General features: G+C 46.2%; 1 protein-coding gene across 2 annotated transcripts in view; it reads left to right on the top strand.

The window, feature by feature from the left end:
- Snx3 (sorting nexin 3) overlaps window positions 1-14,472 on the top strand; it is a 63,737-nt gene that overhangs the window by 44,524 nt on the left and 4,741 nt on the right. Inside the window, exon 4 of one of the 2 annotated variants that reach the window (XM_045736339.2) lies at window positions 2,320-2,440. The exons of the other annotated variant lie outside the window; for it this stretch is intronic. Within the exon in view, the coding sequence (XP_045592295.1) occupies window positions 2,320-2,425 (106 nt within the window). The 3' untranslated portion in view covers window positions 2,426-2,440. Of the gene's footprint in view, window positions 1-2,319; window positions 2,441-14,472 lie in introns of those variants that run through there. 2 annotated transcript variants of the gene reach the window in all.

The raw sequence follows: 14,472 nt of genomic DNA, 5'->3' as shown, positions 1-14,472 counted from the left end.
ATTTTCATACTGTGTCTCAACTTCTCTTATCACATTGAAGTATTCATTCTTAGCCCGCTGATATCTCCCTCTGCTCTCTGGCATTCTGTTATTTCTGTATTTCCTTCATGCCCATATATTTGAGTGCTTGCTTCCTCGCTTGCCCAATTAAATCATGGATTTCTCTTTTTTGCTTCTCATTTTCTTTTCTTTTTTGGGCCAGGATAAACTTATTTACTGCCTCCTGACACTTTCGTGTGATTTAATCATGTCTCGTACAGACTTTACTCTTGAGTTCTGTTTCCCATGGTATTTCTGTTAGGAATTTTCTCATCTCATAGTTTCCCTATCAGTATTTTCCTCTTGCCTTCTGGACTTTTTTTTTTTTTGGGGGGGGGGAGATTACCCCCAACTTTATCAAATACTCAAATGATAGTACATTGTGGTCAATCGTTCCCATGAGGGCTCCCAACTTAACTTTCCTTATGTCCAACTCATTCAGGGTGAATGTCAGATAAAGTCTAGCCGTTTCATCCTCTCGTCTCATTCTTGTCTCTCTCTTGACGTGTCGGTTTAGGACGTTTCTTGTTGTCACGTCCAAAAGCTTAGCTCTCCATGTATCTGGTCCTCCATGGGAGTCTCTGTTCTGCCAGTCTATCTTCCTGTGGTTGAAGTCTCGCATCATTACAGACTGTATCCTTTACTGCAACCGACAGAAGCTGCTCTCTCTCTTATATTAACAGTAGCCATGCTGTTTCTGTCGTGTTCCTGTCTGGGGTCTTCTGTCATTTGGTGGGTGGGTTGTATATTACTTACTACTGTACTATAATTTTTTTAACCTCTGATTGCCATGGTGCCTGTTATATATTCACTGAACCCTTCACAGCCTGGGGTAATGATCTCTTCAAAGACCTAGTCTTTTCTTATCAGCAGAGTCACTCCTCCTCCTCTTCCTTCCCTCTCTTTTCATACCACATAGTAATCTAGTAATCCTGTTGTAACACTGCATTTATTATGACTTTTTTTATTTTGTCTTGGTTTATTATGTCTGGGTTTTCTTCTTGTGGCCTTTCTCCAAGTTTGCCTGTTTTATTTGGGAGTCCATCTATGTTTGAGTACATTACCTTGAAGCTCACTTTCCTCTGTCCATTCTCGCTTCCTTTTTCCCTTGATGGCCCTACCACTGGTGCAGGAAGATGCTCTGCTGGGGGTGGCAATTTGTGAGGTGGTTAGCGGGTCATTGACGGATTCTGGGGTGAGGGGAGGGGGGGGGGTAGGGAAAGGTGGAACAGGGGGAGGGTGTGGAGTGATGGTTTGGGCAATTGAATGGGGACAGAGAGGGCTTGGGATGAGGAGGGTTTCTATTTGGAAAGGGGGTCGGGGTGTTGTACCCTTTCTCTTGGGTTGCTGAGCTGCTGGAGGGGGTTTCCCCACTCCCTTCTAGGAGTGATGGGGGGGGGGGGGGGAACCATCGTACCCTGGTTCTCTCCCCTCTCCCTGTACTTCTTCCTTGCATCTGCTGCCATGATTCTCTTGTCATGTTCATCTGAAGGAATACCCTTTTGTATTCCCTTACTCTTAACTGGTGGCTCTTTGGCTAAAATTTCCTCTTTTATAGTCTCGCTTGTGAACACGATCCTTATCAGGTCTTTGTTGTACCAGCCTAGCCTGAAGACCTCTGTTTTTTTTCAGACCCCTTCATCTGTATCCCCTTTAGGATCCTTGTCACTGCTGTTTCCCTCTTAGCTTTTCCCTCTGCCTGACTGGAACCCTCTTGTTCTTTGATGCCTACTACTACCACTGATCTTTTCCTTTCCAGCAGCTGGCTAGTGCACTTTGCTGTCTCCTTTGAAGTGGCTGCTCTAGGCGATATGTGCATATCACCTAAAGTTTTCAGATGTATTGAACTTGTGATGAGCATTGTTCCAAGTTACAGGAAATTGTAATTCTTTTTTAATAAATGAACTTTTGTGCAAGAGTTGTGGAAGGAAAGTCTGTCTTTACTGTATTTTAGGGGTACTGGAGTTAGGGATATTTAAACTTTACTGTATTTAGGAATAACATCGTTTTGGTAGATAGTGACGTGTGGTAAGAACAGTAGCGATAACTTTACTTTGACAGTGGATATGCTGGAATTTATAATTGGTTATTTTCGAGTACGTGGACCTAGGCTGACCTCCTAAATATAGTTGTCTTTAGGTAATGGTGAGATAAAATAAGAAAATTTAACCGGATTGAAATTTTTCCAAAGAGGAGTAAAATAGGAAGAGGTATGGGATTATATCTCTCAATTGATTAATCTTCTTATATAACTTGAAAACATTTTCCTTTACCCCTCAGAGTTGCAGGACATCCACTATCTCAAAATGAAAAGTGTCTGCAAATGTTCCTTAAAGAAATAGACATTGACAAGGACTATATGCCAGGCAAAGTCAGACTGACTTAAATGCAGCTGCTTCATTTTTGATCCCGATAATGTTTGTTTCCTCATGATGTACACAGTAATATGTGGGTACAATATCTTTGGAAATTTTAGGAAAGTTTATTTAGTGTTTATGCAGTTCCATAGTATGCACAACATTACATTACATTTTCAATAGTTAAATATATTTTGTGCTTTAAAGTTAAAAGGTGAAAGATTTTGTAGCTAAGAATTTTTAAGCAAGGGAACTTTTGTTTTTCTACAGAATTTGACAAAGATAATGTGCAGTCCTACTTTAAAAGAAAACTTAAATTCTTTTATAGTATTAATACCATGATTTTTAAAATGCTATACATTAATTTTAAACTCTGTAACATGATGAAACTGACACGTGACAACATTCCTTTTTATCTACAATATCATTTAATATTCTTTAATAAATTTATGCTAGGTAAATAAAAACAATTTCATCTGTCAAGAAAACCCTGGTCAAAACTGCATCAGCAGCAGGAATCTTGTTGACATTGTTTTTAGTATGGAATTGTGTTAACCTTGTTAACCTCTCTCTTGTGTGCATGCAATGGAGTTGTGATTTCCAATTTTTTTTTTTTTTTAACACTTTCGCCCGGCGATAACTCAACATTGAGTCCTCCGCAAAATAGGGGCAAGTCCGGCGAGGACTCAGCATTGAGTCCTAAGTGCGGCAACAGTAGTTTTTTTTTCGGGAAGGTCTTGCTGCGGTTTTGGACATTATATGCATATACTCTTGTAGGGAATTTCATTGCGAATACATTGATACCAAAATTGATGCCCTAGGACCAGAATTAAGGTAACAAAGTTGAAAACAGAATACCCATTTTATTGCTCTTTATTAGCACTCACGGGGGTAACGCTCTGTCACTTTCCCTGCTTGTTGTGGATGATTCGCCGGGCTTTTGGACTTTATATTTGCATACTCCTGTAGGGAATTCTATTGCGAAGACAATGATACCTAAATGAAAGACTTATGACGAGAATTGAGATGTCCAAAGTGAGGAGAGTACACATTTTATTGCTCTGGCTCGCTCCCGGGTAACACGCTCTCACTTTCTCACTGGGCTTTTGGGCTTTCTATGCATTTAGTCCTGTAGAGAATTCTATAGCGGGCACATTGATACCAAATTGAAAAACCTAGGACGAGAATTGAGATGACAAAGTTGAAAAGAATATTCACTTTTCATAGTGAGAAGCACCTTGGGGTGGCGCAGCGCTCTCTTTCTTGTAACCGCGGCCTGTTTTCAACATGTCGGCGGGTGAAGATCGCTGCTGTTTTTGATATTACGTATATGCATATAGGCCTGTTGGGAATTCAATTGCGAACACATTGATACCAAAATGAAAGACCTAGGACGAGAATTGAGTTGACAAAACTGAAAAATGTAAACATTTTATCACTTTTGTGCACTCTCGGGTAACTTACTCTCACGTTCTCTGTTAGTTGCGGATGGTAAGCCGGGCTTTTGGAGTTTATATGCATTTAGTCCTATAGAGAATTCTATTGCGAACATATTGATACCAAATTGAATATCTTCGGATGAGAATTGAGCTGACAAAGTTGAAAAGATACACTTTTCAGAATTTACCGTGCTCTCCCGCGCACTCCCGTGGAACGCCCAAGCCCACCTTGAGGTAGTGGGGAGGTCCCGGGCCCGGTGTGCCAAAGTGTTAACAAAGAGTATTAGAATGTGAAAATATCTGCAGATGGCTGCCTTACATTGCATCGATTTTGGGGCTCAACATGCCCCGTGGCCCGGTTCGTGACCAGGCTTCCTGGTCTTCATCCTGCTTTGTGGCTATTAATCCATGTCGGCAGGTTGAGAGGGGTTATATTACTCAATGTTCTGATATTTCTTACATTCTACACTTTTTCAATCTGTCCTCTTACAAAAAACATTGCTTTCCGCTCGTATGTATTACATAATGCCAAAAATTGTCCTACTGGAAAATGGAAGCAGCTGGCGAAAGTGACGTACAGTACTGTTCCGTTTTCTGTTTTGGGTCCTCTGGTAGGTTAGGAGAGACCTGTAAATTGACCGTTTTCATGATGTTGGGAAATCTTAGGAGGACAGGCTGTCTACTATAGTCTACCAGGTGTTGATAATTGTATGGGTGGGCTGGTCATTGTTGAGTGAAAGCACAATTTTTGTCCTTAAATCTGGAAATCTTGTAAAAGTACATTTACATGATGATGATTGGCTCTTTGCTCTTACAAGTTGTTTGCAATTTATGGGAATGCTTGATTAGTGTCTGTCTTATATTGTACATGTAATTTTATCAGTGTTTATTGGAGTTTACAATTTTGTACGATAGATGTTATAGCGCAACAAATGTTTTGATTCAATTGGAAGTGTATATTCAAAGTGCTTTTCTTGCATCAGGCACCACCAAGCAGCAGCAACAATAATAATTTCTAAAGCCACTACCCATAATGTCCAACAAACCACACTTCAACTCCAATAACTTCCCTAATTTATGACTACCAACAAACTAGTTATTTCCCCCACCACCACCACCATCACCACCAGCCAACAGTATCCTCGCTACAGTGCTGTATTTCAATTAGACTGGTTAAATTGTAGTGTCTGTGTCTAGATATTGGGACAAGTTGTGGTGTTTGGAAAATGTGTGGTGGATGTGAAGGCCGGTGGTTATTGGTGCGCTGGGTAAAGGTGCGGCAACAACTAAGTGCAAGGATGAATTTGTTTGCCGATTGAGCCTTGACGCAATTTTTTTTTTTTAACAAGTTTGCAGCTTCTGGAATCTATCTCTAATTTCCTTGTGTGTTAAATGTTCCCTGTTTTTTCTATTTTTTTGAGGTCTACAGGAACATTTTAGTTCAACTCTTGGTCTTCCAGCCACGGCAGTAATTTCCGTCTTGAAAATTTAGGGTACGGATTGTTGGATGTTTTCTCTGAGCAGCAGGAGTCTACATATTAGCATTTTGAGTACAGTACTACTTTTTTTTATTGTTACCATTAACTCTTGGACAGATAGCAAAATGGTCCTTCCAGCCTATGCACAATAAAATATTATTTCAAGAAATCATTTTCATTATTGAATTATTAATTTGTATTCTGAATATATAAGAAAAATACACTAATAAGTGAACATTTATCGTTTCCCTGGGGTAAAGGCACTCAAGAAGGTTGTGTGGTGGCTGTGTTTGGCAACACATGGTGCCCGACTTTGCTGACGCTCCCTGCGTTATCCTCGGATGTTTCACCGATTGTTTATCACTGGTTTATCTCTATTTAGAAGTGTGTGTGTTGAATAACTTGATAAACCCCCATAATTCAAACAGCACATGACAGTGTTTCAATTGGTGATTGGTTTACCTGGTATACTCCATTAGAACCAATATAGAGTAGTGAAAACCATATAAACATAATATTCAATGGTGTTGGGCTCTGGGTGATGACATATGGCCTAATTGACACCATGTTGGTGAGCGTATAGATTGTAACAAAAGGCATGGTATGTTTGACCAATTGTTTATCATATTCTGTCCAATTAATCATATGGGCTGATATATTCATGTTTCCCATTGTTCTTCTTGGTCTCTGAAAACCTGTATCATTGTGCCTTTGACCGATGCCAGGCATCGGGGGAGTCGGTCGGCCGAGCGGACAGCACACTGGACTTGTGATCCTGTGGTCCCGGGTTCGATCCCGGGCGCCGGTGAGAAACAATGGGCAGAGTTTCTTTCACCCTATGCCCCTGTTACCTAGCAGTAAAATAGGTACCTGGGTGTTAGCTGTCACGGGCTGCTTCCTGGGGGTGGAGGCCTGGTCGAGGACCGGGCCGCGGGGACACTAAAGCCCCGAAATCATCTCCAGATAAGAAGGCAGGCTCGTGTAGGTGGGTTCTGTTGGGTGAAATATGAGGTGGGCCAAATCAGGGTGTTAATAATTACTTCCAAAGTCTGGATCATATTCTGGACCCGATCCATATCTGCCTGAAATCCAGGTTTTCAAAATTGTTTGTATTTGGCTGCCTGTGCAGCACCAGCAGTCAGCCCCAGCCTACAATGGTGGGGGATATAATTGGTAAGCACCAGTATCTAAATCTTCTTGTTTAGGTGGTTTTAATGTTTTTGTTACTTCTCTTTCCACTTCTCTCCATAATATTCACACACATGATCTGCTTCCTTTGCTGTTTTTGTCGGAAACAACATGAGTATCAGTGCCGTACTCCTCAGCTACCCGCTTGCCTCCCCGGCCACGATCAAGTTCCTCTTATAACTTGTCCTTCTTAAAGTGTTATGGAAGTTCCTCTTATCCATGTCTATTATACTACTATTCCTCCATAACATGGCTTTAATTAGCAAATAATGATATAATGGAAGAAAAGCCAGTGAAAATGCTAGAATAATGTGTAGCGTATTTTTACGTGCAGTGTTTGGTTGATTAGACATGATGGGTTAAGCGTTTTTTTATATTTATTTAGTATAGTCTTGATTACAGCAGTTGGTTTGTTGGCAGTGTAGTGAAGTGTTGTTGTAGTTCAGACGAAGTCTGGAGCAGGGCAGAGAGCCGAGTGAGGCCGGGAAAAAGAGAGCTCTGATGTGGGGCGAGTGTGGTGGCGCTCTGAATGCGGGCAGTCAAAAAGCTAAGTGAGGGATGTGAGCATAGGAGCTCGATGCGGCTGGAGTCTGGCTGTCTGCTGTGTTGAAACTGAAATGTCTTGTGAGGGTAGGAACTGGACACATCGAGTGTCACATTGTTGTTGGTGGATGTTGAAGGGGTGTGTGTGGTATCTTTCGAGCATCTGTACACAACTACTCTTGGAGTTAGACTGATGATGATTTGCTGTAGACTGTTTATATTACAAGTCCACACCTGACCTGACTAACCTTCAGCAGGTTTGGGAAGAGGTATTAACTGTACACTTGGGAAGAGGTATTAACTGTACACTTGGGAAGAGGTATTAACTGTACACTTGGGAAGAGGTATTAACTGTACACTTGGGAAGAGGTATTAACTGTACACTTGGGAAGAGGTATTAACTGTACACTTGGGAAGAGGTATTAACTGTACACTTGGGAAGAGGTATTAACTGTACACTTGGGAAGAGGTATTAACTGTACACTTGGGAAGAGGTATTAACTGTACACTTGGGAAGAGGTATTAACTGTACACTTGGGAAGAGGTATTAACTGTACACTTGGGAAGAGGTATTAACTGTACACTTGGGAAGAGGTATTAACTGTACACTTGGGAAGAGGTATTAACTGTACACTTGGGAAGAGGTATTAACTGTACACTTGGGAAGAGGTATTAACTGTACACTTGGGAAGAGGTATTAACTGTACACTTGGGAACAGGTATTAATTGCAATTAGTGGAGCAAGTAGAATTAAGAGAGCCATCTCATTATGTGCACATAAGCTAATGAGAATACGGAGCAAGTATATTACTGACATACTATACTTGCTACAAATGAGAGGTCAGACTGCACTCGCAAGGACAACAGACTGTGCGCCTTTGCAGTACAGGCATACCTCAGAATAAGAGTTTAATCCGTTCCTGGAGACGCCTCGCCTTCCGAAAACTCGCATTCCAAAGTTAATTTCCCCATAAGAAATAAAGGGAAATGAATTAATCCGTTCCTGACTACCCCAAAAACCCCACATCAAACTAAATTTTTATACCTAATTTACCTAATTCATCTAAATAAACCTACAAAACTGTGTTCCAGTTATTACTTACCTTGCTGTCGAGTGCTGTAGGCGTATGGAAGATGGTGAGGAGGGGGGAGGAGGAGAGGAGTTACTGTTTGGAAGGGGAGTCCCCTTCCATAATCACATCACATAACCCCATGCCTTGTAACACTATGGATACCACTTCTCTTTCTAAATTTTTCAAACCAGCCCCTGCTTGCCTTAAACTCTTTCTTATCTGCATCACTCGTTGCAGGGGTATTCTTTAGAAGGTCTTCGTGCAACACCCTGGCTTTCTCACAAATAATGGCCTCCGAAACACTATCACCCCTCAACTCCTTGTCGTGTATCCAAATTAATAACAACTTTTCCACTTCTTCAAGTATTTGTGGTCTTTGTGCCGTTAATGTTCTTACTCCTTTTGCCACTTTAGCACCCATAATCTTATTTTTCTTCCTAAGTATAGTGCATATTGTTGATGTGGCTTTGTTGTACTGCCTACAAAGTTCAACAACACGTGTACCGTTCTCATGCTTCCGAATGATCTCTTGTTTCTCCTCTATTGTCATCCTCACAGGAGCTTTCTGGCCTTTATCCTTACCACTGGCTTTCTTGGGACCCATGGTGAGATATATAATAACAAATTGTATAGACAAATCACCAAAAATCCAACAAAACACTGAAAATCCGCGAGAAGAATTGATGTGGGGGTAGTCACTGAGCGCCAGACAATAATAAACTGAGGGGCGGCGGGGCGGAGGGGCGACGAACGCGCTAGGTCGGCTGTACGCGTATCAACAAACTCGCGTCCAAACTCGCCTCCCGAAGTAACCCTCGCCTTCTGAGACAAATTTTTGGAGTAAATACACCTCGCCTTCCGAAAACCTCGCATACAGGGACAATCGCATTCCGAGGTACCACTGTATGTCTGGATGCCTCAGAAAGCATGTTACAAACGTGTTTGCACAATTCATAGTACAGTACTGTATATTAGAATCTTGGTAAAACATTGTTATATAAATACATTATTTTGAATACTTCGTATTTACAAATGAAAAGGCAAGATTAGTGAATGCAGTGATACCTTGGTTTACGACTGCCCTAAATTACGATTTTTTTGGTATACTACTTCAAATTCCTTGTAAAATTTGACTTGGTGTACAACGTTTGCCTTGGAATACGACATCTGTTGATACTTGGATGGTTCTGGTGGGTGCGGGCGTGGCATGCTCAGTGTACTAGTGTTGATACTTGGATGGTTCTGCTGGGTGCAGGCGTGGCATGCTCAGTGTACTAGTGTTGATACTTGGATGGTTCTGGTGGGTGCGGGCGTGGCACGCTCAGTGTACTAGTGTTGATACTTGGATGGTTCTGGTGGGTGCGGGCGTGGCATGCTCAGTGTACTAGTGTTGATACTTGGATGGTTCTGGTGGGTGCGGGCGTGGCACGCTCAGTGTACTAGTGTTGATACTTGGATGGTTCTGCTGGGTGCGGGCGTGGCACGCTCAGTGTACTAGTGTTGATACTTGGATGGTTCTGGTGGGTGCGGGCATGGCACGCTCAGTGTACTAGTGTTGATACTTGGATGGTTCTGGTGGGTGCGGGCGTGGCATGCTCAGTGTACTAGTGTTGATACTTGGATGGTTCTGGTGGGTGCGGGCGTGGCACGCTCAGTGTACTAGTGTTGATACTTGGATGGTTCTGGTGGGTGCGGGCGTGGCATGCTCAGTGTACTAGTGTTGATACTTGGATGGTTCTGCTGGGTGCGGGCGTGGCACGCTCAGTGTACTAGTGTTGATACTTGGATGGTTCTGCTGGGTGCGGGCGTGGCACGCTCAGTGTACTAGTGTTGATACTTGGATGGTTCTGGTGGGTGCGGGCGTGGCACGCTCAGTGTACTAGTGTTGATACTTGGATGGTTCTGGTGGGTGCGGGCGTGGCATGCTCAGTGTACTAGTGTTGATACTTGGATGGTTCTGGTGGGTGCGGGCGTGGCATGCTCAGTGTACTAGTGTTGATACTTGGATGGTTCTGCTGGGTGCGGGCGTGGCATGCTCAGTGTACTAGTGTTGATACTTGGATGGTTCTGCTGGGTGCGGGCGTGGCACGCTCAGTGTACTAGTGTTGATACTTGGATGGTTCTGCTGGGTGCGGGCGTGGCACGCTCAGTGTACTAGTGTTGATACTTGGATGGTTCTGGTGGGTGCGGGCGTGGCATGCTCAGTGTACTAGTGTTGATACTTGGATGGTTCTGGTGGGTGCGGGCGTGGCACGCTCAGTGTAATAGTGTTGATACTTGGATGGTTCTGCTGGGTGTGGGCGTGGCACGCTCAGTGTACTAGTGTTGATACTTGGATGGTTCTGGTGGGTGCGGGCGTGGCATGCTCAGTGTACTAGTGTTGATACTTGGATGGTTCTGCTGGGTGCGGGCGTGGCACGCTCAGTGTACTAGTGTTGATACTTGGATGGTTCTGCTGGGTGCGGGCGTGGCACGCTCAGTGTACTAGTGTTGATACTTGGATGGTTCTGGTGGGTGCGGGCGTGGCACGCTCAGTGTACTAGTGTTGATACTTGGATGGTTCTGGTGGGTGCGGGCGTGGCATGCTCAGTGTACTAGTGTTGATACTTGGATGGTTCTGGTGGGTGCGGGCGTGGCATGCTCAGTGTACTAGTGTTGATACTTGGATGGTTCTGCTGGGTGCGGGCGTGGCATGCTCAGTGTACTAGTGTTGATACTTGGATGGTTCTGCTGGGTGCGGGCGTGGCACGCTCAGTGTACTAGTGTTGATACTTGGATGGTTCTGCTGGGTGCGGGCGTGGCACGCTCAGTGTACTAGTGTTGATACTTGGATGGTTCTGGTGGGTGCGGGCGTGGCATGCTCAGTGTACTAGTGTTGATACTTGGATGGTTCTGGTGGGTGCGGGCGTGGCACGCTCAGTGTAATAGTGTTGATACTTGGATGGTTCTGCTGGGTGTGGGCGTGGCACGCTCAGTGTACTAGTGTTGATACTTGGATGGTTCTGCTGGGTGCGGGCGTGGCACGCTCAGTGTACTAGTGTTGATACTTGGATGGTTCTGGTGGGTGCGGGCGTGGCATGCTCAGTGTACTAGTGTTGATACTTGGATGGTTCTGCTGGGTGCGGGCGTGGCACGCTCAGTGTACTAGTGTTGATACTTGGATGGTTCTGGTGGGTGCGGGCGTGGCATGCTCAGTGTACTAGTGTTGATACTTGGATGGTTCTGGTGGGTGCGGGCGTGGCACGCTCAGTGTACTAGTGTTGATACTTGGATGGTTCTGCTGGGTGCGGGCGTGGCACGCTCAGTGTACTAGTGTTGATACTTGGATGGTTCTGGTGGGTGCGGGCGTGGCATGCTCAGTGTACTAGTGTTGATACTTGGATGGTTCTGGTGGGTGCGGGCGTGGCATGCTCAGTGTACTAGTGTTGATACTTGGATGGTTCTGCTGGGTGCGGGCGTGGCACGCTCAGTGTACTAGTGTTGATACTTGGATGGTTCTGCTGGGTGCGGGCGTGGCATGCTCAGTGTACTAGTGTTGATACTTGGATGGTTCTGGTGGGTGCGGGCGTGGCATGCTCAGTGTACTAGTGTTGATACTTGGATGGTTCTGGTGGGTGCGGGCGTGGCATGCTCAGTGTACTAGTGTTGATACTTGGATGGTTCTGGTGGGTGCGGGCATGGCATGCTCAGTGTACTAGTGTTGATACTTGGATGGTTCTGGTGGGTGCAGGCGTGGCATGCTCAGTGTACTAGTGTTGATACTTGGATGGTTCTGGTGGGTGCGGGCGTGGCATGCTCAGTGTACTAGTGTTAATACTTGGATGGTTCTGCTGGGTGCGGGCGTGGCACGCTCAGTGTACTAGTGTTGATACTTGGATGGTTCTGCTGGGTGCGGGCGTGGCATGCTCAGTGTACTAGTGTTGATACTTGGATGGTTCTGGTGGGTGCGGGCGTGGCATGCTCAGTGTACTAGTGTTGATACTTGGATGGTTCTGGTGGGTGCGGGCATGGCATGCTCAGTGTACTAGTGTTGATACTTGGATGGTTCTGCTGGGTGCGGGCGTGGCATGCTCAGTGTACTAGTGTTGATACTTGGATGGTTCTGGTGGGTGCGAGCGTGGCACGCTCAGTGTACTAGTGTTGATACTTGGATGGTTCTGGTGGGTGCGGGCGTGGCATGCTCAGTGTACTAGTGTTGATACTTGGATGGTTCTGGTGGGTGCGGGCGTGGCATGCTCAGTGTACTAGTGTTGATACTTGGATGGTTCTGCTGGGTGCGGGCGTGGCACGCTCAGTGTACTAGTGTTGATACTTGGATGGTTCTGCTGGGTGCGGGCGTGGCATGCTCAGTGTACTAGTGTTGATACTTGGATGGTTCTGGTGGGTGCGGGAGTGGCACGCTCAGTGTACTAGTGTTGATACTTGGATGGTTCTGGTGGGTGCGGGCGTGGCACACTCAGTGTACTAGAGTCCCCTACTAGTGACGACCATACTTGAATTACAGGATCTGTAAAGAATTTCATGGTTTTTCGGCTTTTCTAGTGGGGGGGGGGGAGGGGGTTGGCTCCCTGTATTTTTTTTTCCAGGGAAATTTCTGTGTGGGCCCTAAGCCTCTGGCTGGCCCACTAAGTGTTGCTTGTTTCTGTTTTACTTAGGCGGGGTGTGAGAATTTATGACTTGTATCCCCAGAGCTAACCAGGCTGATGTGGATATATTAGATTTTGGCATCAGTGGAAATGATGTTCGTAGGTGTACTGGGGACCATGAGCCAGAACCAGGCTCCCTCAGAGAGGCACGAGGAGCAATGGCCTATAGAACTGCACATGTGGTAATGGAGCATTATATCTCTGGCATCAACTGAGTCTGGCACCCCTCCCTGGAGCTGTCTTCGGATTGGCTTGAGGAGGATGTGGAAGCGCTTGGGACTGTTCCTGGGTCTGGTGCTTTGGTCTTGGCGGCGCGTGCATCGTCTGCGCTGTTGAAACTATTTGCGCCGATTCTGCGGGAGGCATTTTGTTGTTTTTCGCTTTGCGTCTCGCCTGTCGGCAGGTGGTGCTCGCTTCCTCATCGGAATTTGCTTGGGCTCTCTCTTAAGTTTCGTTACCCTTTTGTCCCTTGCTGTTTGCAGTCTGCGATCGGGCAGTATCTGCAGGCAGCATGTTCTAGTTGTTGTCCGATGTCAGACTTGTTGGTTCTTCGGGGTTCCTGGGGGGAGGGGGGGGGGCTTCCTCCCAGAAGGGTCGTGCCAGGGCTCGAGGTTCTTCTTGTTTTTGAGCCAACGCCACCTTTGGACTCGTCTTCGTCTGGTCGGCACGGTGATCGCTCTGTGCGTCAGATTCTCACAAGGGGCGTCGGCCCTTTTGCAGTTCGCCTCATTGACAGGGTGATGGAGGGGGGGGGGGGGAGTCTTGCGCTGTTTGCTCATGCCTGGTCTCACGATTTGTGGGCTTCAGGTTGTTTCCGACGGCTGCGGTGGCGTTAGGTACCATCCTCCTTCGGGGGGGGGGGGGGGGGTTGGGGCTAGTGGGGCAAGCCTCTTCTGCGCTCTGTCGGGTCATCTCGGAGTGGCTGCGCTTGAGCATGGTCGAAAGGATGTAGTCCCTTGGGTGGGTCTGTTCCCAGTCCCCTGCGGTTCATTCTGGACTTGTCCCGTCTAAACACCTGGGTCTATTGCCCCTTTTTTCGGATGACTACTCTGTCCCAGGTCCAGCTTCTGTTGGAGCCGGGCACTTGGATGGTGTCCCTGGACCTCTGGGACGCATGTTGACATGTCCCTATTCATCCGGGGTTCGGGGATTGGCTCGGTTTTGTTGTGGGGCATCTCGGTTACTGCTTTTGTTGTCTCCCATTCGGGTTGACCCTGGCACCTCACGTGTTCACATGCCTCACCCTGGTCGTGGTGGCCCGTCTGCATTTCTTAGGTCTTCAGGTGCTGACCTACCTTGATGACTGGCTGGTGTGGGCTTCCAGTCAGTCAGTGTTCCTGCTCGCCAGGATTTTGGTTCTTTCTCAGCTTGCCGGGTTCGTGTTCCTGGTGAACTGGTGGAAGTTCCACCTGGTTCCCTCTCAGGTTCGGACTTGGCTGGGTCTTGTGTGGGACTCTCGAACTGCTTCCTTGTCTCTTCCTCTGGAGTCACTGCTTCGGCTGCGGTCCCGCCTTTGCTTGTTCTTGGGGGCTCCTGGGTCACTCAGCGGTTGCTCAAGGGTTGTGTGGGAGCCTGACCTCTGCCGTCAGGTCCTTGACTCTTTGGGGCTGGTCACTTCGGGTGACTTGTCTGCTGAGTTCTCAAGGTTTGGCAAGACTGGTCGAGATGGGGGTTACCTGTGCCACTTTCCCTGGTTCAGCTGTTGCTCC

This window comes from Procambarus clarkii, chromosome 6 (genome assembly GCF_040958095.1).
Source record: "Procambarus clarkii isolate CNS0578487 chromosome 6, FALCON_Pclarkii_2.0, whole genome shotgun sequence".
In the NCBI taxonomy this organism is placed as follows: domain Eukaryota; kingdom Metazoa; phylum Arthropoda; class Malacostraca; order Decapoda; family Cambaridae; genus Procambarus; species Procambarus clarkii.
This window is presented reverse-complemented; position numbering and strand designations above follow the sequence as displayed.